Consider the following 27,834-nt stretch of genomic DNA (forward strand, 5'->3'; position numbering starts at 1 on the left):
ACCCTTTAGCATCCTCTGCTGCCCAAACAAAGGCTCTGGCAATTTGAAAGTGGTCAAGGACATCTAGGTCTTTTAAGATAGTCTGCAGTTTTATGCAGAGGTTTCCTGGTTTGACTTGGAATTAATCAAGGTTAAAAGAAAAGAGGAGACCATAGCAGGCCTGTTGTCTTATGCACTCAGCTTTCAGAATTAATTTTAGTTACCCCTCTAGAAATGCAGGCTGCAAGTGCAGAGCCACTATGAAGAAACATCCCTTTTTGGGTGAAAAAAATTGTTAAACAGAGATAAAGCCCTGGTGCACCTCTATTCCCCCCAAAGAGTCACAGTAAACTGATTTAAAAGTGTGAGCAAACAAGTGCCCCCAAGTATGGTTTTTGGGAGGCTTTATATATTTTTTTATAAAGCGCCTATCACCATATTGATAAACATTCTTTGGAACCACCCTGACAGTGGTTCCAAAGCACACTCCTTCCTAGCATACCTGACAAAAAGATCCTTCTTAATACATGCACGTGGAATGATATATTTAAAGTACCTATTTTTTTCCAACCCCAAAAAAAACATTTCTGTGTGAGTAATTGAAAAGTAACTGGAGAGCCAACATGAATCACTGATTATCTGCTATGGAGGTAGGTCAACACAGCGTTTTAATTTGTTAAAAAATGATAATCTGGAAATCCACACTTTTAATAAAAAACACCAGTTTGGTTGGTGATTGATTCTGGAGGAGAGAACAGGTCGTGCATCACAGCTCTCTGCTGGAAGCGCTTCTCCAGCTCTGCACAGCAAAACAGATGGGTCCTGGGAGGATTGCGAGGGAATGAAGCCCTGGGCTTTGGAGCACCAATGGAAGAGATGTCTCCTGTCACTTGCAGTGTAAGAGGCCAAAACATCTGTAGAACAAAATAGCTGGGGAACTATAGCTCTATGGGAAATGCAATGTGGTGCAGAGTGGTGTAAACCAGTTAGCAAAGGATCTGAGGCGGATTGGGAGGGCTGATTATAGCAGTTAGGGGAAGAAAGGAAGGAAAAATGGGTAACAGTAATATTAACATAATCTTTCCTGTGAGAGTGCTGCTTCAGTTGTAAGAAAAGTAAACTCTGGACAAATGCAATTGGTTTATCAGGTCAAGATGGTGTTATCAAGCCTGGTGGCTGGAGGACTGGTTGATCTGGTCTCAAGGAAAATGTCTGTGTTGACTGTGTCTCACTAGAGTTACTTTTTTTATGTGTTGGTAAGAGGATTACTGACCCTGTGGGATCATGGAAACACCCTTCTTCTAATCCATCCAAAAGGGAGGAAGAGGGAACTATCTGGAAAAGATTTTAAATGGGAACAAACAACATTATGGCCATGAAGGTCACTGGGAAGGCTGATGGGTTTAAGTAGAAACAGACATCAGAATTGAAGCGCTGTAGAATCTGTTTTACCATATCTTAATCTGAATGAAATCAGGGTGGTTAATGCTGGAATTACATTTGCCTACCCTGTAAACAGCCTGCCTTATTGCTTGGCTAGGTTTCATTGCACAGCAGGGTGAAGAGAGACCTCTTTATCTTGCAGGAGACAGTCTTCTCCTGGCAGCCGGAAAGCAGATTTGACACCCCCAGACCAAAACCAAACTGAATAGCCTTACCCAAGTCCAGCCCTCCAAGCAGAGTCTGGAAATTTAGTGTGACACAAACAGTAATTTAAACAGGAAGAAAGTAGTGCAGAGAAGGTGATTGTATTTAAGGGGGATTTTCACTGAAAAGGAAGAATCTGGATTGTCCAGAAGGATGAGTCAGTCTGAAAAAGGAGACAAATTTTCCATGTTGTATTGACTTGTTTCAAACAGTCCTACCAATGGAAAAATAGCAAAATTTCTTCATGGATTTACCCTCCATCTTCCCATTAAATGTCCATGCATTTATATCTTTGTCTTCTTTCAGCTACGAGCCAGGAAGATGAAGTGCTGCCTTCTCTCTGTTGCGTTGGCCATTCTGCTGTTCATTGTCATAATCATTGCGGTCTCTGTCAAGCACTGATCTGGCTACAGTTTCCACAGGTAAAAGCCTTTAACTAAGTAAGTTTTTTATCATACTCTGTAAAATGGTTGGGAGACAGTTTAGGAAGCTGATAATTTATCACCATAAGAAAAATTTATCTTATTTATGTAATTTATCTTTATTCCTTTTTCCTTTATACCTCAAAGGGTTTTTGAGCTCAGAAATAGCATCTTTAGTGGATCCTTAAATGTAAGCCAAGGTGATATTCAAAGAAAACATCTTATTGTCCTTTTCTCTGCTCTTTGTGCTGTGTTTGATTTTATATGGATCTCATAGCAATGCTAATTAATGAATTCTAAATCCATATGAATTAGAGATGCAGAAGTGGTGTTAAAGATCCCAGACGGAAGCAGGGTCGGGGGCAATCCAACATCCCACAGATACGCTGAGATGTTCCAAAGTGCACCTATCTGCTGAGATGTTCCAAAGAGACCCTGGAGCCAAGACCTCCTGAAGAGCAGGAAGGCAAACAACTGGAGATTGTAGTATGGACAAAAATAAAAATGGGTTTCTGGTGATCTTTGCTCTGGATCCACCCTTATAAGGAATATTGGTCTGTAGTAGGGAGACTGGGCTGTAACCTTACGAAGATAGGTGAGACATCATAGAATCATTAAGGTTGGAAAAGACCTCTAAGATCATCGAGTCCAACCATCAACTCAACATCACCATGCCCACTAAACATGTCCCTAAGCGCCTCATCAAAGCAACTTCATGCCACTAGTGAAATTTAAGCTATAGTGTGTTTTCTTTGTAAAGAATGCGCTTTAAATGTAAAGCATAAGACACAAAAAAGTTTTTCTTTTCCTTTCTTTTTGCCTCATTACCCTAGGAGAATGACTCATAAGTTATTTCTGATAATCTCTGTCTGATACAAAGCATTTCTGAGTGTCTGCTTCTTTAGAAGGTCGCTAGGCCATTATTCAAGGAGACCTTAGATTTACAGAACTTCTACCACCCCTAGGGCTCTGGCATTCCAGGTCTGCATGCCTGCTGCCATGGTAGGGTTTCTGACTGGTAAAGCCAGAACCTGAGTATCAATGGGACTTTTCCTGCAGACAGCAAGTAGGAGGCCTGAGGCAGAAAGCAACGGAGAGTGGGGACAACTTTTGGTTTAGAGACCTCTCAAGGCCCACAGAGACTTGCATAAAGCATGTGTGATATCACTCCTGTACTTAGGAGATACTGCATTATACTGAAGCTCACTGGGACCTTTTACAATAAATTAAGCGGAGATTTCTTAGCCTGAACTATCCTCTGGAACTACAGAAAGCACACAGGATTGATAGATTTTGTTTATTGTTTTGTTTTACAAGAGTTCAGTGTTACTTGACAATGCTATCCTTCCACCTGAGGATGAAGTCATTGCCCTCTAACGTGCCTTCTTTCTACAACATGCTCTCAACTGAAACTATCGGGGATTGGTTCAAAACCATCACAGAAAGACGATTCTTCACATAAGGTGTACTTAAGCTTTGGAACTCCTTCTGGCATGACATTGTGGATGCCAAAATTTGGGTACAAGAAGAAATTGGACACATCCATGAAAGAAAAAAATCTATTGAAGGCTGTAAAGTACTACCTCACTGGTTTTGGATGAGGTTGGTCATGATCCCTACATGTCGTGGTTTAACCTGGCAGGCAGCCAAATACCACGCAGCCGCTCACTCACTCCCCCCGCCCCCCCAGTGGGATGGGGAGAGAATCGGAAGGGTAAGAGTGAGAAAAACTCGTGGGTTGAGATAAAGACAGTTTAATAGAACAGAAAAGGGAAAATAATGATAATAAATAATGATAGAATATACAAAATGAGTGATGCACAATGCAATTGCTCACCACCCGCGCTGACCGATAACCAAGTAGCGATCGGTACTTCCTGGATCACGCTTACCATTCATATACTGAGCATGACGTCACATGGTATGGAATACCCCATTAGCCAGCTGGACTGGCTGTCCTGATTATGTTCCCTCCCATCTTGTGTACCTAGCTCAGTCAGTAGGCACGGGAGCTGTCCTTGGACTAGGAGGGCATTTAGCAACAACTGAAAACATCGGTGTGTTATCAACATTCTTCTCGTACTAAATCCAAAACACAGCACTAGGAAGAAATTTAACCCTATCCCAGCCAAAACCAGGACACTACATTATTGAATGCTAGGAGAAATAGCTGTAAATATTTTTCTACACTTGTGTGCTTATTTAGGTGTTTTGCCAGCACTGAAGTGAGGACGATATCAGTGAGATGGACCTTTAGATTCATCAAATATGGATGTTCTTATATATACATATAAATTCAAAAGATATTTTTGTCCCTCTTTTACATAAGAGACACCGCTCACGGGTGCAGATAGTGATCTGTCCTGCTGATTTAAATCTAGAGCAACTACAATAATTTTAGTTGCATTACTCTGGTTTTACCCTGCATTAGTCTGGTTTGAAAATGTGATCCATCATGGTAATCTATAATATAATAAAATTTCTTTTATATATAGTTAAATATTCCTATCTAGTAGAAATCACAAATCTTATGAACAGCTGACTAAATCTAGACACATTTTAATCTAAATCCCTTAAGTGGAGAAAGTCAGAGAACCAAAATATTCTTACAATAAAACTCCTTTGGAAAACTAGAGTTAATCTTCTGTTAAGAGATCCACATCTTGAGGGAAGTGAATCTAGAGATAATAATGAAAGCCCTAGGAAAAATATAATGCTCTACTTTTCATTATCAGTTGTGAAACTAGTTATTAAGCTTCTAAAATATGAGTTACTCTCCAGCAGTACAAATGTAAGCAAGACCTGCATTGAGTTATATTGGAACAAGCATGCTTTCTGATCATTATAAACTGTTCTTAATTTAGATTGACCCCAAATGGTGTACAGCAGATTTCACATTTGTATTTTGAAGATTTCCAAAACAGAACATTTTCAGAATTTCCAAGTCCATGGTGAACATTTTTTCTACTCTGAATTTGCAACACAAATGGATTTTAAAATATCAGTGGATTTAAAGTTTCAACTTTTCTGTTGAAACAGAAACTGTTTCATTCAAAACTGTCTTACATACTTTTGGGAGACAGAGAACAGCTGGGTTTCAACATATAACAACTCTACATGACTGTTCAGAAAAAAAAAAGGGAAGAAAGCAAGCTAGGGAATTAGTTACAAAATACTCTGACTGGCACAGGATACATAACTGAATAAAATCCCAAGTTCAGTAATGACTGGCCAGAACTTTCATTTAACAAGTCATGAAAAAGTTTGCTCTGTGCTGGATCAGTAAGGAGCCAAAAGAAGCACAACCAGCCAACCCATTCAAGTGGTTTAAGTCCCACTTGCATGATATTCAAGGTAGGCTTCTTTAACTTTCACAAGTGCAGCCACAATGAGAAATCTGAAGGTCACTATTCAGTCAGTTAAAGAAATGATGCCATTAGTATCTATGATCACTAATGATCGTTATGATCCTTCACATATAAAGTCATCTTCCTTTTTTTTTTTGTTCCTGTTTCTACTTTTGCAATAATGATACTGAATCAACGCTTCTTCTCAAAAGGACAAAAAAAGCACTTTTTTTTTCCCCCACTACAAATCAGACATGACTTTGGCAGACAAGCCCATCCTTCCATAGGAAAGATCACTTTATGAATCTTGAAAAGTAAAAAGCACTTTTTCCTGTGAGTTTCTCAAGCAGTGGTGGCATCATCGGCTGCTGGCTCAGTGCATGCAGAGACCAGCTGTTCAGGAGAGCTCTGAGCCCTGACTTCTGCCTGTCGAGGCCCCTGCCATAAATATGTCACTGCTCCCTTGGGGCAGTTTTGTCTGGCAGACGGAGAGAAAGAACATCTACGGAGGACACAGAGAAACTCCTGGGGACTTATGTCTGTACGTTTGTTTGCTGACACCTCAGGAAAATAGCCCAGGAACTTTTGGGTCACATTGCTCATACTGTAGCAACATTGCAGCTGCTCTTTTTGCTCTTATGGTACATCAGTAAACATCTTAAAAAGACGATATTGCAGTAGCAGTCTGAAAGAAGTCCCTCCCTTAACAATGTCTTTGCCTAATGTCAGCCTAGATGATAGACCTTCTGTGTCCTCCTTTTGACTCATTTGGATGAGTGCAGAATTACACAAAGTGACAATCAAGACTGTTGGAATCCTATGTCTTAAGCATTCTTTATAGGAAAAAAGAGGTGCCAAACTTTAAGAAAGATGCTACATGTATTTGACGGTTGAAAATATGCTTTCCAACGACAACTTAATCATCTCAATCAATTTAGCCAAAGAAAGAGAGAATGAAAGATGACTATTCTGCGCCCTTTTCTTGGAAGAAGTCATGGCAGCAGAATGCGCCTTCCCAATTTACAAGACACACTTCAGTCAGACAAAGGGTACTGGACTGAGCATGAAGACTTTGTTATATAGGTCCTAAAACTCTGTGGACTTGCTGTTCTTTCCAGCTTTAGAATCTGTGAATAAAGACGTGAGAGCCCAGAGTAGTAAAACAGTGTTTTCCTTCTTGGTAGCTGATGCAATGGTTGACAGTGATGCTTAGCTATGGAAGAGCGGAACAACAGGAAAGTGTACAAGTGATCATTCAGTAGAATATTCTCCCAGCCTTCAGCAACTTGAAGCTCAGAAGCTTCCTGATCCAGGAAGTAGTTATTTAATCTTTAACAGCCATTGATGCATTCCTTTCTTGTTAATTTGACCAGTTGCATTTTGAACCATCATAAACTTTTAAAATGTGAAATATCCTGAGCAAGGAATTCTACTCCAATTACAATCAACATGTAATCTTTAATGTACAGCTAAAAATCCATCTTGGCCAGCATCTCTAGAGCAGGGCTTTAGTCCATATGGAAAAGCAATAATCAGGCTCCAGGTATCTGCTTCCTGAATATGCAACTGTCTTGTTTTGAATTTAAATTGAATTAATTATTATAGAAAACTAGAAAATATTGGTTTAATTTGGATTATTTTTTTCCCTTCTTTGCAATCACAGTTTTCCTTCCCTAATTCATTTATGGGCTTATTATGTGGTTAAAAGTTTTCTGTAACCTGACCAATGAGGATGAGGTTCAGAGACATCATTTTTTTACATTCCATCTTTGGTGTTTGTTTTTTCCTTACTTTCAGACCATAAGTTTTTTGGGTTGGGTTTTTTTTTTTTTTTAGTACCTCATGCACTACAATGTCCCTATGTGCCGTACTTCTGGTTCCTTGCAATGCAGTAGGAATCATAAAACCTGCACTTGTAGTCACTGCGTGTATTTGGAGGAGCAGAGGAATGCCCCTTCATGCAATCCAGCCTAGGGAAGTAAAAAGCATCTTCATCTCCGAGTTTTAAACCTCAGAGTTTGAAACCAGGAGAGCAGAATAGCATTCTGCAAAATGGGATTTTGCTAGGTCAGCCTCAGCCCCTTCTGATGTCATTAATGCTGCATCTTTCCCTCAAAGCAGCAGACATCCAGGTAGGGCATAAAGTACCATGTGGAGCCAAGAGGAAGTTCTTCCAAGGCTGGGCACATCAATAACCCAGCAACAAATGCAATCAGAGCCCGCATCTGACAGGGTCGTGAGGGCTGTAGGTGGCAGAGAGGGAAAGATTGACAAGTGGTATTGTGGTACTTGGCATTTACAATTCTGTCATTCCTTCCCAGCAGGAGACAAGTCTGGGCACCTTCTTCTGACATTCGCAATAGAAATTCTGACATTTGCCTGGTGCATCTCTTGCCTGGCAATGTCAGGTTGTAAGAGCACAACAGTTCCTATTCAGTATTGAACAGAGCAATAATTCAACCTAATGAACATTGTAAATAAGGCAAAACATAGACAGGTTTGTTTCGTGGTGTTGCTTTTGCCTTTTAAATTGGTATCACGAGGCTGGCTTTACTTAGTGTCTCTGTTTTTACCACATGTCTATATATGGCTTAATAACTATGTGAGTGGCTCAGTTTTCAAGCTTGTTTCAGTCTCTCAAGCCCTGAAAGGGTTGTAATATTTTTGACAGCTGTCATTCAAATTCTAAAATAATTCACCCCTCTGACTTGGCTGTGGCATTGCTGCCATGTTTGCTCTGCAGCACAATCAAGAATTAATAACTCTGTAATATCTTTTTTTTTTTTCCCCTGTTTCCTATTATTTTGAAAATGTTCCTACATTTATAGTCGGGTGTCAATTCTTGTCAATTCGATTCTTGTTGTTTAGTCTATAATTAATTGCTTGGATCCTGGCATCCTTGCTCAATTTTTGCTCTGGCAGGAAGATACCTCCTGATTCTGCAGTAACTTTTGTGCTTCAAATTTAAACGAGTCAAAAATAAGATCTGAATTTTCATTGATTAATAAATAATGGGTCTGGTTTTACAATTTCACCCAATTTCTTAAATTAAGCTAGCACTTACATTCTTGAAGACTTTCCTGATTCCACTGGCCATATCTGTACTTCTCTTAGCTAAATTTTTTCTCTGACAGCCAGTTAAAATCTGAGATACAAGCAGGTAGAAGAGAGAAATTACCAGTAGAAAATGAAATTTTGAGAGACAAGAGTCTGCTTTACGCAAAAAATCCTTCAAAGTAACAGGGCAAGAAAGGCAAAAGTGCCAGTAAAAACGTAGATTTATTTCTAAGAAGTTCTCTGAGTTTTCACCAATTATACACACCTCCTCCAAACCTTCAAACAGATGAATGTTTTGATGGGATATCACATGATCAGGTTACTGTGGTTGAATGCATTTCAGGTTGACCTTGATTGTCGCCCATCTGCATGCTCTTTGGTCTTTATAAGCATCACATAATGCCAGGTCATTACTTCTACCGTGAAAGTGAGCTAAAGGAGGATGTATTATGTTGCCTTTGCCTTAGCTTGAGAGTCCACATGTAGACAGCTCCTGCAGCTCAATTTACGAGTAGTAACTTGAATTAATTGATTTGAATCCAAAGTCAGTAGGACTTTCAAGCAGTCAGCAGCTTTCTTCTTCCCATCTCAGGTTTCTACACTGTTTCTTTGCAATGGGTGGGAAAGTGGAGTACTCCCACTGAGTGGCTGTGCACAGTGCTGACCCTTCAGATGGATGGCAAGTCTTTGATCTGAGCTTCCCAAAGCAATCTGCAAAAATTAATTATTTATGCTTTGTAATGCCTTTAAACTTTAGCCATAATCACACACCTCTAAAAACCTGACAGAAGAGGCTGATTCAGTTTGAACTGCTAGAAACTACACAAAAATGTCCATACTGATTCAGATCACTGATCTCTCTGGCCTCATATACTGTGTCATTCACAGGTACTTAACGAAAGACCATGTGAAAAGAAGAAGAAATATCAGCTACAATTGTGGACAGCATCAGTCATTCCTTTAAATGCCTAGATATGGCTTTAAGTGCCTAAAATTTAGATTCCAACTTGGAAAAAACTGTCATAAGTGTATGTCTAAAATCTTTGAATGAGTCAGTGGCAAGTGTCCTCTTCCCTACAGATAGTCTCATTTCCTCAGGAGCGGTGATGTCTGGTGGAGGGAGCAGTTCGTGTTTGCAGTACGATTAATGGCTCAGGAGGCTTCTCTGAGGTATAAATCAGTAGCCCCAGGAGAAGGGAGGATTAGGCTCTTTATAAGAGCGACACAGATTTATAAACTGCTCTCACGTCACTCCACCACTGTTAGCTGACATTTTCAGTTGGCAATGCTTGAATTATCTGTCTCATTGAGCCCCCAAAATACAGTGAGATTTTGGTGTTACGAGAGGGACAAGAGCAGAGAAGAGCAGCCCAAGGGAGTCCATTGTTCATCCTGGTGCCCCTTGGCTCTGGTGTGAGTGGACTTTCAATGATGTCAGTTTGGGAAGGTGTGTGGTCCTTTTTGATAAGGTTAAACCAGCTTATTCTTCTCTGGAGAGCAATTCTTCTTGACCTGGGGATGATGGGAAGATAGGTAACGTTGCTGCCACTGAGTGCAGAGCTTGGTGTGTAGGGGACCAGGAGGCCCTGAGTGGCCAGTTCTGTGCTAGCATGTATTGATCCAACAAAAGCTACAAATTCTGTACGTTTCATCACCATTTCAGTCTCAACTGGTTCTGTGATATTTTAAAGTATTTGTATGTGAAAGAGAAAGTTTGAAGAAGAGGTCTCTGGTGTTGGCAAATAATAGACAGATCTTCACTTTCCTTCATAATATTCAAGTACTGTTATTGTTCTTTGTCTTTTCTCCCTAAGTAACTTAGAAATCCAATCTTAACTTGTTTTTCTATTGGAACAACATGGCCACTGCAATTCTGGCAATGTTCTATCTCCAAAACCAGTAGCAAAGACAGAATCTATATGTTGTTTTTCCCCTTCTGTGAACATGCACATAGTAGTATTATATAGAAGCTCGGAGGACATCAGGTTTTGATACACTTAAGTACTCTACCTATCTGTGTTCTTGAGATGTAAATGTGAAAAATATTGACTCCTAAGACAGGGAGTCTGTATTGGGTCTGTCTGAGATGGAGTTAATTTTCCCCGTCGCAGCCCTTATAGTGCTGTGCTTCGTATTGGTAGCTAGAAAGGTGTTGATTATACACCAGTGTTTTGGCTACTGCTGAGCAGTGCTCACATAGCATCAAGGCTGTCTCTCCAACATTCCCCCTGCCTCACCCTCAAAGGCCAGTAGGCTGGGGGTGGGCAAGACCTTGGGAGGGCACATAGCCAGGACAGCTAAGCCAAACTGACCAAAGGGATATTCCATACCATATGATGTCTTCTCATCAATAAAAAATAAGAGAAAGGAGGAAGAGGGGGAACATTCGTTATTACGACATTTGTCTTCCAGAACAACCACTACGTGTCCTGATATCCTACTTCCCAGGAAGTGGCTGGACATTGCCTACTGATGGGAAGTAGAGAATAAGTCTTTTGTTTTCCTTTGCTTCTGCGTGCAGCTTTCAGTTTTACTTTATTAAATAAACTACCTTTATCTTGACCCACAAGTTTTTTTCCACCTTATTTTCTCCCCCACCCCATGCTGCTGAGGAAGGGAGTGATACGGCGGCTTGGTGGGCACCTGACATCTAGACAAGGTCAACCCACCACAGAGTCTCATAGGTTTTGTTGGGAATAGGACAGCACATAGTTCATCGGTGCCTTTCACTAAACGACAGGATAAAATTCTCATTGGTATACAACCTGTTTGAAAGTGTTACATGACTATTATCCTTGGTAGTGGTGGTAAAGCAAAGTAATTTTGGATCAGTTTTCTCTGGAAGAAAACCTGAAAACCAGCACGGGAGGTTTTGTTTCATAACAGTCAGTTTAGCTAGAGAAACTAGTGTCCCAGCAGGAAAGACTCTTAGTAGAGCAGTAGGTCTGTGATTATCCCTTCATGAAGAACGATGTGTTTAGAGGGGACGGTGTGTTTGGTGTTAGTTGTGCCTCTCAGAGGGGTCACGTGCAGTGATGTAGACGGGAAGATTGTTCTGTCTTCTCAGTGCCAAACCCTCAGGTTCTATCTTGGGGAACTGCAGCCTAAACAACTTGATGTTCAACAGGTTAGCATTTCAATGTCATGGGAAATCATTACAAGTTATAAAATATACTCACTGAAGTGCTGTGCTTTATCCCAGCAATCTCCACTGAAGCCCTGGTGGTGGTCAACCTACTTGGAAAATGGCCTCATCCCACGATGTGCTGTAGCTTGTCATGGTTTCCTTTGCAACCAAATTACTCTCTCCAAGCAACTGTAATGATCTGGGAGGTATTCTTTAAACCTGAGAGTGAAATCAGACAAAGGATAGAGGGCTTATTCAAGGCTGTTTCTGTGACCTCCTTTTCTTCCTAGGCCTTCATTAACATGAAAATAAAATAAAATCAAATCTAAAAATCCCACATAACTTCAGACCTGACTGAGTTATAATGAAGTGGTTACCATGTCTTTATTAGCTATCCACCTCCTTGAGGAGATCTTAGAAATATCCACATTTTGATAATATATAGTCTGTTCAATATATAAATAATAATTTCCTAATTGCCTTTATTTCTCTGATGTGAGATTCTCAAATCATCTTTAAAAGGAGAATTATATTCCACCGTACTCAGTGAATTTTCTGAAATATCCCTTGTAGTTTCATTAGGTTTTAATTGGAGTTGGAATCTGCTTCACAACAAACTTCCATTTACAGAATATGTTTCAACTCTCAAAATAGGCTTTTTAGATGTATCTGAAAAAGGAGCCTTATGACTTTAGTAGTCATTAAAGAAATAACTGTCTTTATTTCCTAAAACACTGCTGGACAGATGGCTTTTTTACTTCTGAGTTTGGTAAGGAAGTTACTTAAGCTTTGACAGATTATTAATTCCCCAATTAATAGCCATATTTTAACACTGAAGTGGGCTTTTTACATTACAGTGTTGAATGACTTTGCTATTGTCGTGGTTTAACCCCAGCCAGCAACTCAGCCCCACACAGCCACTCGCTCACTCCCTCCCGGTGGGATGGGGGAGAGAATCAGAAGAGTAAAAGTGAGAAAACTGGTGGGGTGAGATAAAGACAGTTTAATAGGGAAAGCAAAAGCCACACATGCAGCAAAGCAAAACAAGGAATTCATTCACCACTTCCCACCGGCAGGCAGGTGTTCAGCCATCTCCAGGAAAGCAGGGCTCCATCACACGTAACCGTGACTTGGGAAGACAAACACCATCACTATGAACTTCTTCCCCCTTCTCCCTTCCCTTTGTCTCCCCCCTTCCTTCTTCTTCCTCCAGCTTTATATACTGAGCATGACGTCATATGGTGTGGAATACCCCATTGGTCAGTTGGGGTCAGCTGTCCCAGCTGTGTCCCCTCCCAACTTCTTGTGCACCCCCAGCCTGCTCGCTGGTGGGGTGGGGTGAGGAGCAGAAAAGGCCTTGACTCTGTGTAAGCCCTGCTCAGCAGTAACGAAAACATCCCTGTGTTATCAACCCTGTTTCCAGCACAAATCCAAAACACAGCCCCATACGAGCTACTGTGAAGAAAATTAACTTTACCCCAGCCAAAACCATTTCATTTCTCTGACAAGTAGGTCATCAGGTATTACTATGTTTAGGGCTTATACAAAGAGACACCATATTTACAACTGTGCATCTCAAATTAATCTTATCATCCCAACTCAGACGGCGGGCAAAGTTTCTTGTCACTGAAACGATGCACAAGGTGGATTGGAGGTAGATCATTTCAATTTTCACATTACTGTGGTTGATTGAATTACCTCTTGTTAGCTGAACTGCTATAGCTGTCCATGTACAACCTGCTGAGAGTGCAGAGTAAAATGCATTAGTTTTGATGTCATGTCATCAAAACATGCTAAGAATAACATCCCATCCATTGCTGCCTCTCAGCTGACAAGCAGTAACTCATTAAACAGCAGTAATTTAATCCCTTTTGATTGTCTGCCTAGTCTTTAGATAAAAAAAAGCCATATCGTCTGTGGAATATTTTCAAGGCATCTGTTTTTTCTTCTTAGAGAGTTCTAAAGTGCTTACTGAAGAAAAGCATGCAACAGCAGTATCTTGAGTGCCCTCTGCACAGCTTTGGATTGGAGGGATTTTTGAAACGGGGGTAGAAGAAAGCCTGTCCAATTTTTGATAACTCTGATGATAACTGTCCGCATTGCACTTTGATTTTTGGTGGTACATCTCCTTCCCTAAATAAAAGCCTTGCAGAATCACAGAATGGTTGAGGTTGTCAGGGACCTCCAGAGCTCATCTGGTTCAAGCCCCTGCTCAAAGCAGAGTCACCTGGAGCAGATGCTCTGGGCTGTGTCTGGTCAGGTCTTGAGCACCTCTGAGGATGGAGACTCCACAAACTCTCTAAGCAATCTATTCCAGTGTTTGATCACCCTCAGAGTGAAAAAGTTTTTTTCTTATGCAAAAGTGGAATTTCCTCTATTTCAGTTCCTGCAAGGATTGTTTTTTGATGTCTGGTACTGTGCCTTGTAAGAGTTTGCATTATAAAGAGGCATTCTTGTTGATTATTTTCAACAACATTGTTCTTAGTTTTACAACTACCATTTGTATTATGTTTACAACATGCAATTAAGGATTCCTATTAAATGTTCTGTACAAGGCAGATCCCAATGACCAATATTATTTACATTTTTTCCAGAACACAGCATTAAAAAGACTATAGAGAAGAAATTTAATGCAAGAGAGAAGCTATAAAACCTGCATTTTCAACTTGTATGAACAAATTTGGGTATTTATTGGCCTAGGAAATTTTCTCTTTTGATACTCAAATATTGCTGTGGGGTGACAGACACACAAATTTCCTGGAATCCCTTTAATTTGTAGCAGCTTTTCCTTTATTAAATTATGTATTCCAAAGGATATCTTGTTAATGACCAGTATATGGCAAATATATTCTCCAAGCTTATTACTACAGAAATAATTGTAAGTGGCTGCTATAGTTCATTAAGGCTTATTTATTTTATAGTTCATTAAGGCTAATTTTATAAGTATAAAATATATTTTAATTGCCATTTTTGCCTCTGTTTTTTATGTATCTCTGCCATCTACTGCTAGCAATAGTTTCTCATTTTCTTCTTTGGTCCTAGATAATTTGCTACTGTGTTTACTGTGAACTATTTAGTGATGACTTTTAATCAACAGTTTTGCTGGGCAGTAACAGATGCTAATCTTCAGTCAGACACATAATTGGTTACATACGCTTTTCCTGGGTCAAAAGGGCCAGTTAGTATGATCTCTGATCTCTTGATCCAGCACACTGGAAGCTCACCTTGCTTTAGGGACAGAAATTTCTTAGTGTATACATGTGATCAAAAATTTCAGTAACTTGATTCAGTGAGTGCCTTGAAGTCCAGAATAGGTTTGATTTACACATAAAAAGCTGTACCATGGGAGTAAAAAGGAATGTGGGTACTTTTATTTTTGGTTTGGGTTTTTTATTTTATTTTTATTTTTATTGGTAGTGTAATCATATTAGTAAAATTCTTTAAAATAAGTTCTAGAACTGTTAATGTATATTATATTATTTAACATAATCAAAGCATATCACAGTAGTTTAACATATGGTTAAACTCGCCAGTCTGGTGATCCAATTTTCCAGGATTTGAGCTATATATTCTGTTAGAATCATAGAATCATTAAGGTTGGAAAAGACCTCTAAGATCATTGAGTCCAACCATCAACCCAACACCACCATGCCCCCTAAACCATGTCCCTAAGCACCACATTTATACATCCTTTAAATACCTCCAGGGATGGGGACTCAACCACTTCCCTGGGCAGCCTGTTCCAAGGCCTGACCACTCTTTCAGTAAAGAAATTTTTCTTAATGTCCAATCTAAACCTCCCTTGGCGCAACTTGAGGCCATTTCCTCTCGTCCTATCGCAGTTACTTGGGAGAAGAGACCAACACCCACCTCACTACAACCTCCGTCCAGGTAGTTGTAGAGCGCGATGAGGTCTCCCCTCAGCCTCCTCTTCTCCAGGCTAAACAACCCCAGTTCCCCCAGCCGCTCCTTATAAGACTTGTTCACTTGTTCTTTGGTTGCTGTTTGTAATGAGCTGTTATAATACTGAGTTTTCTCCTGCCCTTTGCTCAGTATCTCCCTGAGCCAGAGGGTACCTGGCTTATCCATGGCAGATATGGGCTTGATAGGTGCTGCATTGTCACAGATAGTCAGATTTTTCATGGGTCAGGTTTTCCAACAGATCACAAGGGAACATTTTCCATCTCTAATGCATTCTTGCTTTTCATGTGAAGAGAAACTAAAGAACAACTTTACCTTAAATCTAATCAAATCATCTCAGGGAGAGACTGACACACAACTTGGTAAAGGGAACACCCACATTAGCTCAGACATGGCGGAGAGGGAGGAATCTTTTTCTTATGTAGGGAGGTCTTTTTCTTATGCCTTTTTCACTTTCAATGAATACTTAAGTATTTATTGATGAAAAGACCAGAATTGGAGCATACTGCCTCTCATTCCTGTGTCTTTGCTATCAAGCGATGGAACTGTGCTTGTTATTTACATATTTGAAACTGTGAAGCAACTACAAGACAGATGAAACAGTGGCCCCTTCTGCATGTCTCATATCCTCCTGACTTATGGTAGAAATCCCTGGTTCAAATCCTTATTCTGGGTTTAGCGCAAGATCGGAGTTTGAATTCCCATCTAACCATATAAGACTAAAGCCAGAAGGAATACTATGAGAAGTACTAAACTGTTTTCCTCCCTTCTTGTGGGATTAGAGGAACCCACAGTATTCAGGAGTACTCAAAGGCACAGTTATTTCTGTCATTCATTTGCACAGGGATACAGCAAAATTTGAGTCTCATTCAACTGTTGACAAATGTAGGCGAGGAAAGGTAGTCATCTCAGGACACTTTATTTTTTCTAAATTTGTGGGTATACTGAATTTTATAATCTGCTCACATCTTTGTTTTTTCTTCCTATGTTCAAGTGGTAATTTCAGTACAATTTGCTCTTGTGACAATTTCATTTTGGTAAAGTCAACACATTCATCCTTTGCTGAAGCATACGTAGACACGTATGTGCACACATATGCACCCAAAACCGGGGGTACTTAGCAACAGGAAAAAAAAACCCTGAACTTGAGTGAGCAGAACAAGCTCATGAGAATGATTGCAGTCAGGGATAAAAGTAGTGATTGCTTCAGTTATGAAGAGGAATGAAAGAGCATGAGGTTAATCAGCAGCCAGACTTCTCTTCCATTTTCTTGGAGCTGAAGGACAAAGTACTGATGGTCTTTAGCATTATGTGCATGCATTTGTGTGTATATTTGGTGCATGTGTTTTTCCATTCATATGTGCATCAGTACCTCTGTTGAAAATACGAAAAATATTTCACTATGAAATTGTGAATTGGATACTATTGGTTTCAATTACTTAATACAAAACAAAGGACTTTAAGATTACTTTTTATTGTTGTGATTAAGCCCTGAATGCTTTCCCTTTTCAGTGGAAACATTTTTATAAATCAAAGAGATGGCCATTCTTTTTGTTTCTATTATTGGTAATGAGTAGTCATGAGGGCTGCTTTTGTTTAAACACCCAGGAAGTTAATGAGCTTACTTCCGTGGGAACAGAAAATCTCACTGTGAGTCCATATATTGGTTTTTTTCTGGTAAGATATTGGTGCATACAGACACAGTAGAGGAAAGCTCCTCAGTAGCCAGGAAAGCAGATTTCCATCTTCCAGGTCACTCCATCGCTTTTTTTCTCTCATCCTCTGTGAAACTGAAATTCAAAATTAAGACAGGTATTTGAGTGTCAATGCACCTCCATGAGAGCCAAGTATTCTGAACTCCCCTTAGAGCCAGTGGAGATCTGGACAATGAAGCCTGGACAGCAATTCCCCTGCCCACTTCGAAGGGATCAGTGCAATGTCTATTGTCATTTGAGTTTCCCAAGGCTATGTCACCTGGATCCCAGTTGTCAGTCCAGAAGGGCATGGATATCACTTGTCATATGTCCTAGTCCCCCACAGATGTCTTGTATACCCTAGCAAGTCTCAACTGGCACAAGATGGTTGTCTGCAGGCAACTGAATTGAGTCCTAGAGGTCTGCTGTGGAGAAATTAGCTATATGGGCTTCACAGACTGTATTGTCTGGCTACACAGTGACTATAAGTCGAGCTTGCACACCCACTGCACGTGGAGACAGAGCCATGGTGATGCCTGAATCAGAAGTGGAAGTGCCATTTGGATTTAGCAAAATGAAAATGATTTGAAACATAATCTGGAGGTGGAGGTCCATTGAAATGTCGGTATGGGTGTTTGCTGTGACTGTCCATGGGCTGGACTGAATGTGGGCTGGACTGATAAGGGTTATACATGCCAACTGCAAGCCTTCTGCAGCAAACACGCTGCTTCCAGGCTCCAGAGTTTTATACTGAGGAAGTGTTTGGAAACATTTCAGCTGATCTTAGCCAAAGTAGAAGATAAAAGGACCTGCAGGCTGGTGCTGCATCTAATATGACATTAACTCATCTGGCAGCCCTGATACACAATTTTTCCTTGTAGCAGAGATCCAGAGTATGTGGGTCTCTTGTTTCAGCAGGAGCTGACCGATCTTTTTTTGTCCTGTAAGCAACATAATATTTCAGTATGGTCAAAAACCACACCATGCATGCCACATGGCTTGCAGGCAGTAGCCGGCATTGTCTTCCCAGGTGTTCCTGAGACTTGGGTTGGACTGGCAGTTCATCCCAGGGCTGACAATTTGGTTTGCTTCCTCCCAGAGCTGAAAATTAAGATTATGCAAAAGCCCACGTGCTAGCAGAGTTCTGTATGAAAATTGCTTGTGCATCATATATGTCTCCAGATCCCTAGTAGGATTCCCCCTTTCTTGTATTTTGCTTCCGTGTAGTCAGAATTTCATTTGTCCTTGCTTCCCACAAAGCAGCAGATATGGGAAGGAAGATGCGAAGATGCTGAAGCCAGCAACAGCCACAGTAATGGGGAAAGGTGGTACTGACAGATTAATCCACATACCTTCCCTTGCTTTGGTTCCTGCAGCTTATTCGCATGTCCATCCCTAGGATGCTCAATCTTTTCCAGAATCCCTGACACCTCCTTGAATTTGCCACTCTGTTTTCTGTCAGTAACCCTTTCTTAGGAAAGATAGGAAAGTATCAGCCAAATGAGCTCATACAACCTGCCTGAAGTGGTTGAGGAGCAGCTCCAAACTGAGTACCCATAGGGAATTCCTGTAATAATGCAAGGCATTTTATTTGCCTGGATAGGATAGTAAGTAAATGTTAACTTCTTACGATGAGTTTAATTTACCTACTGAGTTTCAACAATCCACATGGCTGGATTTGTTTTCAGTGTTTCCTTGCTGTTGAGTTATCCCATTGGATTAACTTGCTCAGACCTTTACAGTAAGTTATGCTAATTCAGCAGGTGGTCTGGCTCCTATCCAAGGCACATCAGGCATCCAAGGAAAAGGCTAGTGATAGCCTTCCCAAAAGAACAAAGAAGCCATTGTGGTTTCTCGTGGTTTCTCACCGCAAGGAGTCGGAGCAATGAACCCAAATTTAGCATACAATTACTACAAAACAGGGCAAAGTATGATGTTACCACTTCAACCATTCTGAAAACTAGACATTTAGGTCAAGCAGGTCATGGTGATCCTCTCTTTCATCAGTGGTGAAAATTAACCACAGGCACAAGTTAACTCACTTCTTTCTGTCTTTAACACTCATGTTAATTTTGGAGAACTTGCATTCTTGAGATGTTTCTCTCTGTATAGTGAGACAATAGCTGAGATCAGTGAGGGTAATGCTGGCTTTAACATTCATGGTGAGAGAACTTTTTATGTGTTGTTGGGCAATACATAGAGAAATTAGTATAATGACTCACCTGTATTCACAGACAGGGGAAAAAAAAAAATTAGGGGAGGAAGAGCTCAAGCAGAGCCTTGAGCACATGCTTAATGCTTAGCAGGTGTAACCTTCCTGTCTTGTAGGAGCTGGTGAAGCTGCTCCTGAGTGCATGTTTCACTGCAGGGACTTCGGTGAATCAGAAGCACAGAGTGAGTCCGTGAGTGAACTGGGAATAAAACCCATGTTCTTGCCCTCTTATATCTGCACTTCCATGTAGGGACATACTTTGTTTTTTTCAGGCTATCCTGTTCATGAGAGTTCTCCCTCTCCCCCCAGCCTACTGACAAGTATTTCACAACCCATCCCTCCAAAAAAAACCCAGCCAAAGTAATAGGCTTGATGTTGCAACTCAAATAACCCAATCCCCTGCTGAAATGTGTTGGAAAAGTTTAGGCCTGCCAGAAATATTTTGTCAGCCTGTCTCTGGCTTTCCAGTGAAAGGCAGGGTTTTGCTCTCTGTCAGATTTTTTTTTTTTTTAAATCTCCTTTTGATGAGCTTCCTCTTGAGTTTTTAGCTACTTATAGAGAAAAGTTAATTTTTTTAATTGCGGTTTCCAACAACAGAAAAGCATCACTTCAGAGATCTTCTCACTTTCATTTTTTCCTCCTATTGCTTTTACTCTTGACATTCAGCCTACTCAACAAGTCCTGATATGACACTCCATAAAATCTTTATCCTGTCAAAGCCCTGCTGTGAGCATTGCCCAGTGCTTCCAGAATTTGCATTTAGCATCCATTCATACGACTATATCGGTGAGGTTTTCTTATCATTGAGTAGCCCTCCAGCTTTATATGAAAGGGCACAAAGTTAATGAAAACAGCATTAAAACTCTATTAGCATGTAGTGAGATTACTGAGCCTTGTTCTGAACTTAATATTAGTTTCAGCATATTTTTTTTTAACTCACAATACCCAGAACCTGAGACAGCAGAGAGAGTCCTATCTCTGAGCCCATTTTTCAGGTGAGGATGTTATTTCAGAAGGAATTGAAGGCTTTGATTTTGAAGGGGATTGTTTGAGGGTTTGGGGATTTTTTTATGTGATTTTCTTTTTTCTCCTTTTTTGTTTTGAAGGAAGAGCCACTCATTGGAGTTTATGTTTCTTTCTGTACATTTTGACTTGAATTCCTGGAGAAATGAATCCCGGAGGGAGAAAGATCTCCTGGAAATTTCATATTACACTCTACTTCTTTCAGAATGTTAATGAGAATTTTTGTTCAGACACAAGCTTTGTTTGCCATTGCTTTTTTGGGGGAAAAAAAGAGATGAAAGCACAATGTGATAGTGATACATAAAGGAAAATTGCCTACCATGCAAGTGAAAAGCAGACTGAAGTATGCTTGAATCTAAGTACCCATGTGCTTTCCATACACAGCCCTGGCTCTAGCTCAAGCAAGACCTTCAGGTGCCTCAGGTGTACTTTTTATTTTAAAAGTACCAAGAGATTATGTCTAGCATCAAGGCCAAGTTACAAGTCCATGTTGCTTACGAATACCCTACAATCCCGTAGTGCAGAGTAGCATCTCATATCGCTTGACTCTGGGTCTTCTCTGGGTCCTGTGTGGTTCTCTTGTGGTTCTAAGACATTATTATAGATTTTTTTTGCTGTGTTTTTGGCTCTGGAAGTACCCACACAATTACACTGTGCTAAGGAAGACTGGAGCTTGAGCTAAGATGTGTCACACAACTTGCTACAAAAGTTGTAGAGCTTTTTTAGCTTTGGTTACTAAGCTTTTTGGCATAGCTGTGGTAGACTGTGCCTAAACCTCCTGCATTTGAGACACAGAGAGACAGCAAGCAGATGTGGATTTGTGGTAAAGTTTCTCAAAGGCATGTTGGCGGTGGTGGTGTTCAGCAAAAGGATGGAAGGAAAGTGGTGGGTTCTGCCTAAGAATGTCAGTTTTATCCCAAGGAAACCTTCAGGTAACACAGATTTGATATATCTGACTACTCTGATTTTATGGAGGACAGCCAGCACTGCTGGCTATTCCAGTGCGAGACACAGACATTGACAAAAGTGAGAATAGTTCTTGAAGAAGAATGACCCCAGCTGAGGTACTTCAATCTTTCTCTTTCTATAGAAGGAAAAGCCCAAGAAATGATTAAGCTATTATGTTCCAGAATGCAAAAAACCTATTTTTATTTTCAGTCTCTGTTCTGAAGGACTGATTTGATAGCTGGTAAGGAACTGGATGGAGAAGTGACAATTCCAGTTTAGTTCTTGAGTTTGACACGTGTCTTTTCCCATGGGAAAGCCTTCAGTCCATTTTTGTGTTAGTTCCCCTTCCCCAAATTTGGATAATGATGTTTGAACTAATTGTCTGTTTCAATTATACATTATTTGGGTCAATTCTTCTGCTAAAAATGGATAGAAATCTTCTCTAATCCAAAGGTGTGTTTGAGGGTAAATTCACTAAGTGCTTCCACCCCCGCAGATACTATGGTAACATTAAGAGAGGGCATATAAGGACTTTGGCTAATAAAAGGACCTTAGGAGAAGAACTGGACAGAATAATCTCCTGTCATGTGTTGAGTCAGCTAATAAAAAAGGTAGTTACTTAAAATGTCCACAGGCATCAAAGCGTAACGGAAGTCTTAGACAAAGGAAAATAATTGAAATTACTATGGACATAATGAGAAATATGCTATCAGGTTTTACAAAGGCTTAGACCAAGGGCTCAATTCTCAAGCTATAGACAGTAGAATTGCATGTAACCAAGTGTAAAAAAAAAAAAAAAATTAAAAATGGATTTATAAAAGGATATTACAGAGGATGGTATTAAGTGAACCCAGCTTGTCAGTTCTGGAGCTCAACCTGAACCCAGGTACCGTTCTCATTAGAATGACCAGAGATTGAAGCATTTAATGCTAAACACTGTTATATACCTTACATTCCTTTCATAATGGACTGTAGGACACTGTGGCAAACTCAAGATGTTATAATACAGATGTTAATAAAAGCCCTGCATGCCTTTCATCCAGCTGATCTTAAATTACCACTCCGAGCACCCCTCTGACGTGCAGAGTTATCAATATCCTCGTTTTAAAGGCATTGAGATATAAAGAGGTTAAGTAACCTGCTGGAGGCTATTAGAGGAGCACAACTGTGTCAGTTGCTCCCAAGCTCTCACCTTTCAAGCTCAAAGAGATTTTATTTCCACCTCACTCTTTTCAAAGTATGTGTTTAGATAAATGAAGCAAAAATATCTGTGGCATATATCTGACAATTTCAGTAGAAGTGCTTTGGGGATTAATTTGATCTGCTAATTTCTTGGTAGATACCAGGAACCCAGCTGTGTGTATTTAAAGCACACTGATCCCATCTATTGGGGCTGCTGTGTAATTGAATGTATTACATTACAGTAGGTCTCTGTCTTCATGTTGATAATTTGTTGTGGGTTTAGTAGCATTCCATTACCTTCCACTCCATTACATTTCTCACTGTCTAAGAAATTTCAGGTGAAAATGTATCCCCCCACCAACAACCTCCGCTAATAATTTCACTGTTGCATCTGGGTCAAATATTGATTGTGACTTACCCCTGAGTGAGGAAGGTGCTGATGTTTAACATCAACAGATTTTCTTTCTTATACCTCATTTCATGCAAAAAATCCCTGTGCGAGCCAGCTGTAAGGATTCCCAAAGAAGAGGCAGACTAAAGTCAAATGAAGAAAGATTCATCTTCTTTAACTCATCCATCTAAAAGTTAGATTTTCAGTCTAAGTGAGCTCTCTGAACTCACCTCTAGGTGGTAAAAAATTGTAAGTATCACCAGAGGCTGAGCAGTCTTGCCTCTCTTTTAATATTGTCTTAGAGGATAAAACACCTTTGGGAGCTGCCTGCTCCTTTCTGCGGGCTGTACACAAGCCTGGATAACTGTCCTTCAGAAAACAGAGAAGGGAAGGGAAGGGAAGGGAAGGGAAGGGAAGGGAAGGGAAGGGAAGGGAAGGGAAGGGAAGGGAAAGGCAGAAACCCATCTAGTCCACTACCTTGATTTTTGATAGGAACTATTTATTTTGCTGAAGAAAATGGATGAGCAAAAATTAGAGCATTACAAGGTCGAAAAAAAGATCCACCTGGACCGTGGGGCTTAACTCAGCTTTGTGTGTTTACTGCCACTAACTGACCTAACTAGACAATGAGGATGGTGAAGTGCATAAAGCTATGGTAGCTCCTCCCAGGCTTTTGGGAAGAGCTCACTGCTAAAACTGAGGACAAAATAGAGAGCAGGACAAACTGGTGATGGGCGTAGGCTGGAGAACAGTTAGTTATTGAATAACAAAAAGGACTACCTAGTTTATTGATATTTGCAAACTATTGGTCATTTTCCTTAGTCCTAATGTTATAGTCAGGATAGCAGAGAAACAAAAATTAATAATTACTTTAAAATAGCCCTTAAATACCTGTAACATGCCAGTGTGAAGTTCAGATTTGTGATATGCTTTGTTCCAACTGTTCCAGTGCTTTGTGTTCATTTCTTTTTGGCTTTGCTGAAACACCAGAGAGTAGGAACAATATTCTGGTACCTACTAAACTGTCTTCAAGAAATCTTAACTAAATGCTTAAATATTTTACAGAATCCAACTCCATATTCAGGGAGTCTGTACCTGAAACTAGGACTGATGCCTTTTTCATTGTAATGTGATTCACAGCTACAAACAATCATCTGCTCAATATAATGAACAGGAGACTAGCCCCACAAAAAGCAAATGGTACTTCTGCAGAAAAGTGTTTTTATTTTCTCCATTATATTAGAAAGATAAAAATAAGGCAAATATTAGAATAAGGTGTCTAAATATAAATTCTTATTTATGCTTCAGACCTCTTTCTTTGAACTTTACCTTGAAAATGCAGCTCAAATGGCATTATATATAACTTGTTTTCAGCTACTGGAAGCAGAGTATTGTGTGTTCTGATAGTTCTTTCTTTTTTAATCATCTAAATTTCAAAGTAATTCTGATATTCATGTGAGATACTACTTATGCTATTTATTTTATGCCTTGCATGATTCCAGAAATAGCTTTCTATTTTCCTTTCTAAATGATACTGGAATCTACAGAGGAGGAAACAATCCTAGTTCTGTCCTTTTTTTCCTATAATAATAATAATCAACAGGAGCAGCATTCTGTCTACCTCTGTAGCACAATTTATCATCTGGAGATCTCCAAATGCTTTTGAAAGCACATGATATTAACTGTGCTTTAGTGACTGAAGAAACAGCAGCGATTTTCCCAGTATCACAGTGAAACACCACACTAGAGTTAAGCACAGGACCACATCTCCTCCTGTTTTATTCCCAGGTGGTTAGCTCTTCTGTAACCTCTCCACCATTTCCATCCTCTGATAGCTGAATTTCCTGCATGCAGTTGGATGCGATTGAATGATGAATCCGTCTTTTATTGTTACCATGATGACAGGAGAGAATGAATCTTTTCTCTTTCAAATTGAACATAGTTTTAGGATGCAATTTGGCCACTGAGGGGAGGAGTTGCCTGGGACTCAGGGATGAGACTCAATGGAACAAAAAGTCTTTTTTATTTCTGATGGGGTTCTTGTGCTGTGCTCATCACTGCGGTTTCTCAGCATATGCAGTGTCATAGGAGAGTTGCTTTCTGGAAGGCCAGTAAGTATTTGATAGGCTGTAAATCATAGAATCATAGAATCATTAAGGTTGGAAAAGAACTCTGAGATCATCGAGTCCAACCATCAGCTCAACATCACCATGCCCACTACTCCATGTCCCTAAGCACCTCACCTACACGTCTTTTAAATACTTCCAGGGATGGGGACTCAACCACTTCCCTGGGCAGCCTGTTCCAAGGCCTGACCACTCTTTCAGTAAAGAAATTTCTCCTAATGTCCAATCTAAACCTTCCTTGGCGCAACTTGAGGCCATTTCCTCTCATCCTATCGCTTGTTACTTGGGAGAAGAGACCAACACCCACCTCGCTACAACCTCCTTTCAGGTAGTTGTAGAGCGCGATGAGGTCTCCCCTCAGCCTCCTCTTCTCCAGGCTAAACAACCCCAGTTCCCTCAGCCGCTCCTCATAAGGCTTGTGCTACAGGCCCTTCACCAGCCTCGTTGCCCTTCTCTGGACACGCTCCAGCACCTCCATGTCCTTCTTGTCATGAGGGGCCCAAAACTGAACACAGGATTCAAGGTGCAGCCTCACCAGTGCCGAGTACAGGGGCACGATCACCTCCCTGCTCCTGCTGGCCACACTATTTATGATACAGGCCAGGATGCCGTTGGCCTTCTTGGCCACCTGGGCACACTGCCGGCTCATGTTCAGCTGGCTGTCAACCAGCACCCATGATATATGGCAAGGGGCCTGTCTCCTGTAGATCATGCTTACATGTCATTAAAATGCTTACAATAATGAGGCCAGTACTAATGAAGGATACACAACTCCACAGTGAATGTGCCACTCTATTCTCCCATTTCTTTCACAGCATTGTAGGGCCCAAGCACAGAGGAGGTGCTTCTGAGTTACTCCTGATGAGTATCCTAAGCTGCTGCACATTGAGTATTGAAACTTTAGAGGAAACAAAACAAAGCAAAACAAAACAAAAATCCCCAGCACTTCAATTTTAAAAGGATATTGTGAAAACTGCATCATGTTGATTGAGACAACCCAGTTTTCATAATATTCACCTGTACAGCCCATTCCTAAGAAAGCCTGAAGACCTCACATGGAAGTCCAGCCACCCACTTTGGCAGCTTTCAAGTGTCATAAGATTAGGTTCTTGGCTCCAACTTTCTTAGAGTAGCTTCCTCTTTAACTGATGTACCTCTTTAATCGTTTTTGTTGCACAAAGCCTCTGCAGGAAGAAACTGTGTGTTAATATCACTGGAAAACAGGCCTGAAGAATTAGCTGTAGTACCAACGAAGAGGGTTTTTTTCTTCTAATTCTTGGTGGCCAGCATTACAAATCCCTTATTATTCATTCATGGAAGTGTCACATTTAAATGCAAATTCCTTCCCATCCTTCTCCCCCATCTCAATGCGTTTCCTTTGAAGTATCCCTGGAGCTCTTGAGGGCCCATCGCAATGGGTTCACTGTGATCAGCCAGCTTGCAAAACGAGTGCCCTGCACCAGCTCAGGTGAATTCAGCTGAGTCCTGCTTATCAGTCCCAGCTTGCAAAAGGCATCTGGACATTATGGTAGTGGAAGGAAAAGGAAAAATAAAGGATAGCAGGTATACTACTCTCAAAACAAATATACACATTTCTTTCTTTGTTTAGCTTTAATACTATTAGGACTGATATTTTTACTAAGCCAGGGTTGCCCCTCCTGAGGCACATCACAGACCCATATCTGCCATCAGCAGAATCTGTCATGTGGCAGTGAAGTCAATAATGTAAATAGATCTCTGTTTTGCCTTGCACATATTCCCCTGTTTTTGTATCCTAGATTGGGAAGAGCAAAGCTCTTCTATGGCATCCATTCTAGCAAAAAATGTCAAGGCTCAACTGGCATGGAGTTTCTGTATCCACATGGGGAATGGTCCATTGCCCTTGGTCCTTGTTACCCTCTAGCCATAGTTATGAGTTCTTCTAGGCAGTAGTAGCTGCCCCAGGCCAAAATTGTACTAGGAATTTTTCTAGGAGTTGAGAAAGCCTACTGTGTTCCACTGAAGTACCTGTGGTCCCAGGGGGCTTGGGGAACATATTGGGGGAAAAAGTTGTGTTTTCAGGTAGAGTCCAACTGAGTGGATGCATTGTCCATGACTCGAACTAGGAGCAACATAAATACTGATAATAATGACCATAATAGCATGGTAAATCATATTATCAGTAATGGCTAAATAGTTTAATAATCTTCATCAAATGACTGAGTACCTTATCCAGCAGCTAGACTTGCCGTCTCCTGTGTACTAATGCAGCCAGTACTTAAAACTGGGAGCAATGTAATATTGAGTATAGACTGCACTACTTGAGTTAAAAACAAATTTTTATCAGTTTAATGTGGTTTGCGGGGAGAGCTCATGCACACTAATGAACCCCTGAAACTTGCGGTCACAAAATGATAGTTTAAAATTTATCAAAGTTTATGGAATATTAATTAATAAAAATAATCTCAAATACAATGTTATTTCCCGCTATGAGTGCAAGAAGATACAGTATTCTTAGTCAAATTCATTTTCCTAAACTGGTAAATCAAAACTGTACATACACTGCTGGAGATTCACAAGTCATGAACACATGTTGACTTTATGGGTTGGTAATGATCCATGTCTACAAACCAACCAACCTGTTGACTGTCACACAATTGTCCTCCACCTTGGTTTAAGACTCATCAGATGCATTCCACACAGCTTGATGTCCTTACATGGTTGTACACTTTGGCTGTCTTACTGCCCTTTTCCAATCTGGTACTCAAGTATTGCATCT

The 27,834-nt window shown here is 40.4% G+C and overlaps 1 protein-coding gene across 6 annotated transcripts in view; it reads left to right on the forward strand.

Moving 5' to 3' along the window:
• TSNARE1 (t-SNARE domain containing 1) overlaps positions 1-27,834 on the forward strand; it is a 554,353-nt gene that overhangs the window by 488,206 nt on the left and 38,313 nt on the right. For all 6 annotated transcript variants that reach the window (XM_075141068.1, XM_075141069.1, XM_075141073.1 and 3 more), the window contains one exon: positions 1,933-2,048. In XM_075141068.1, the coding sequence (XP_074997169.1) occupies positions 1,933-2,028 (96 nt within the window). In that variant the 3' untranslated portion in view covers positions 2,029-2,048. The remainder of the gene's footprint in view (positions 1-1,932; positions 2,049-27,834) is intronic.

This window comes from Calonectris borealis, chromosome 2 (assembly GCF_964195595.1).
Source record: "Calonectris borealis chromosome 2, bCalBor7.hap1.2, whole genome shotgun sequence".
NCBI classification, from domain to species: Eukaryota; Metazoa; Chordata; class Aves; order Procellariiformes; family Procellariidae; genus Calonectris; species Calonectris borealis.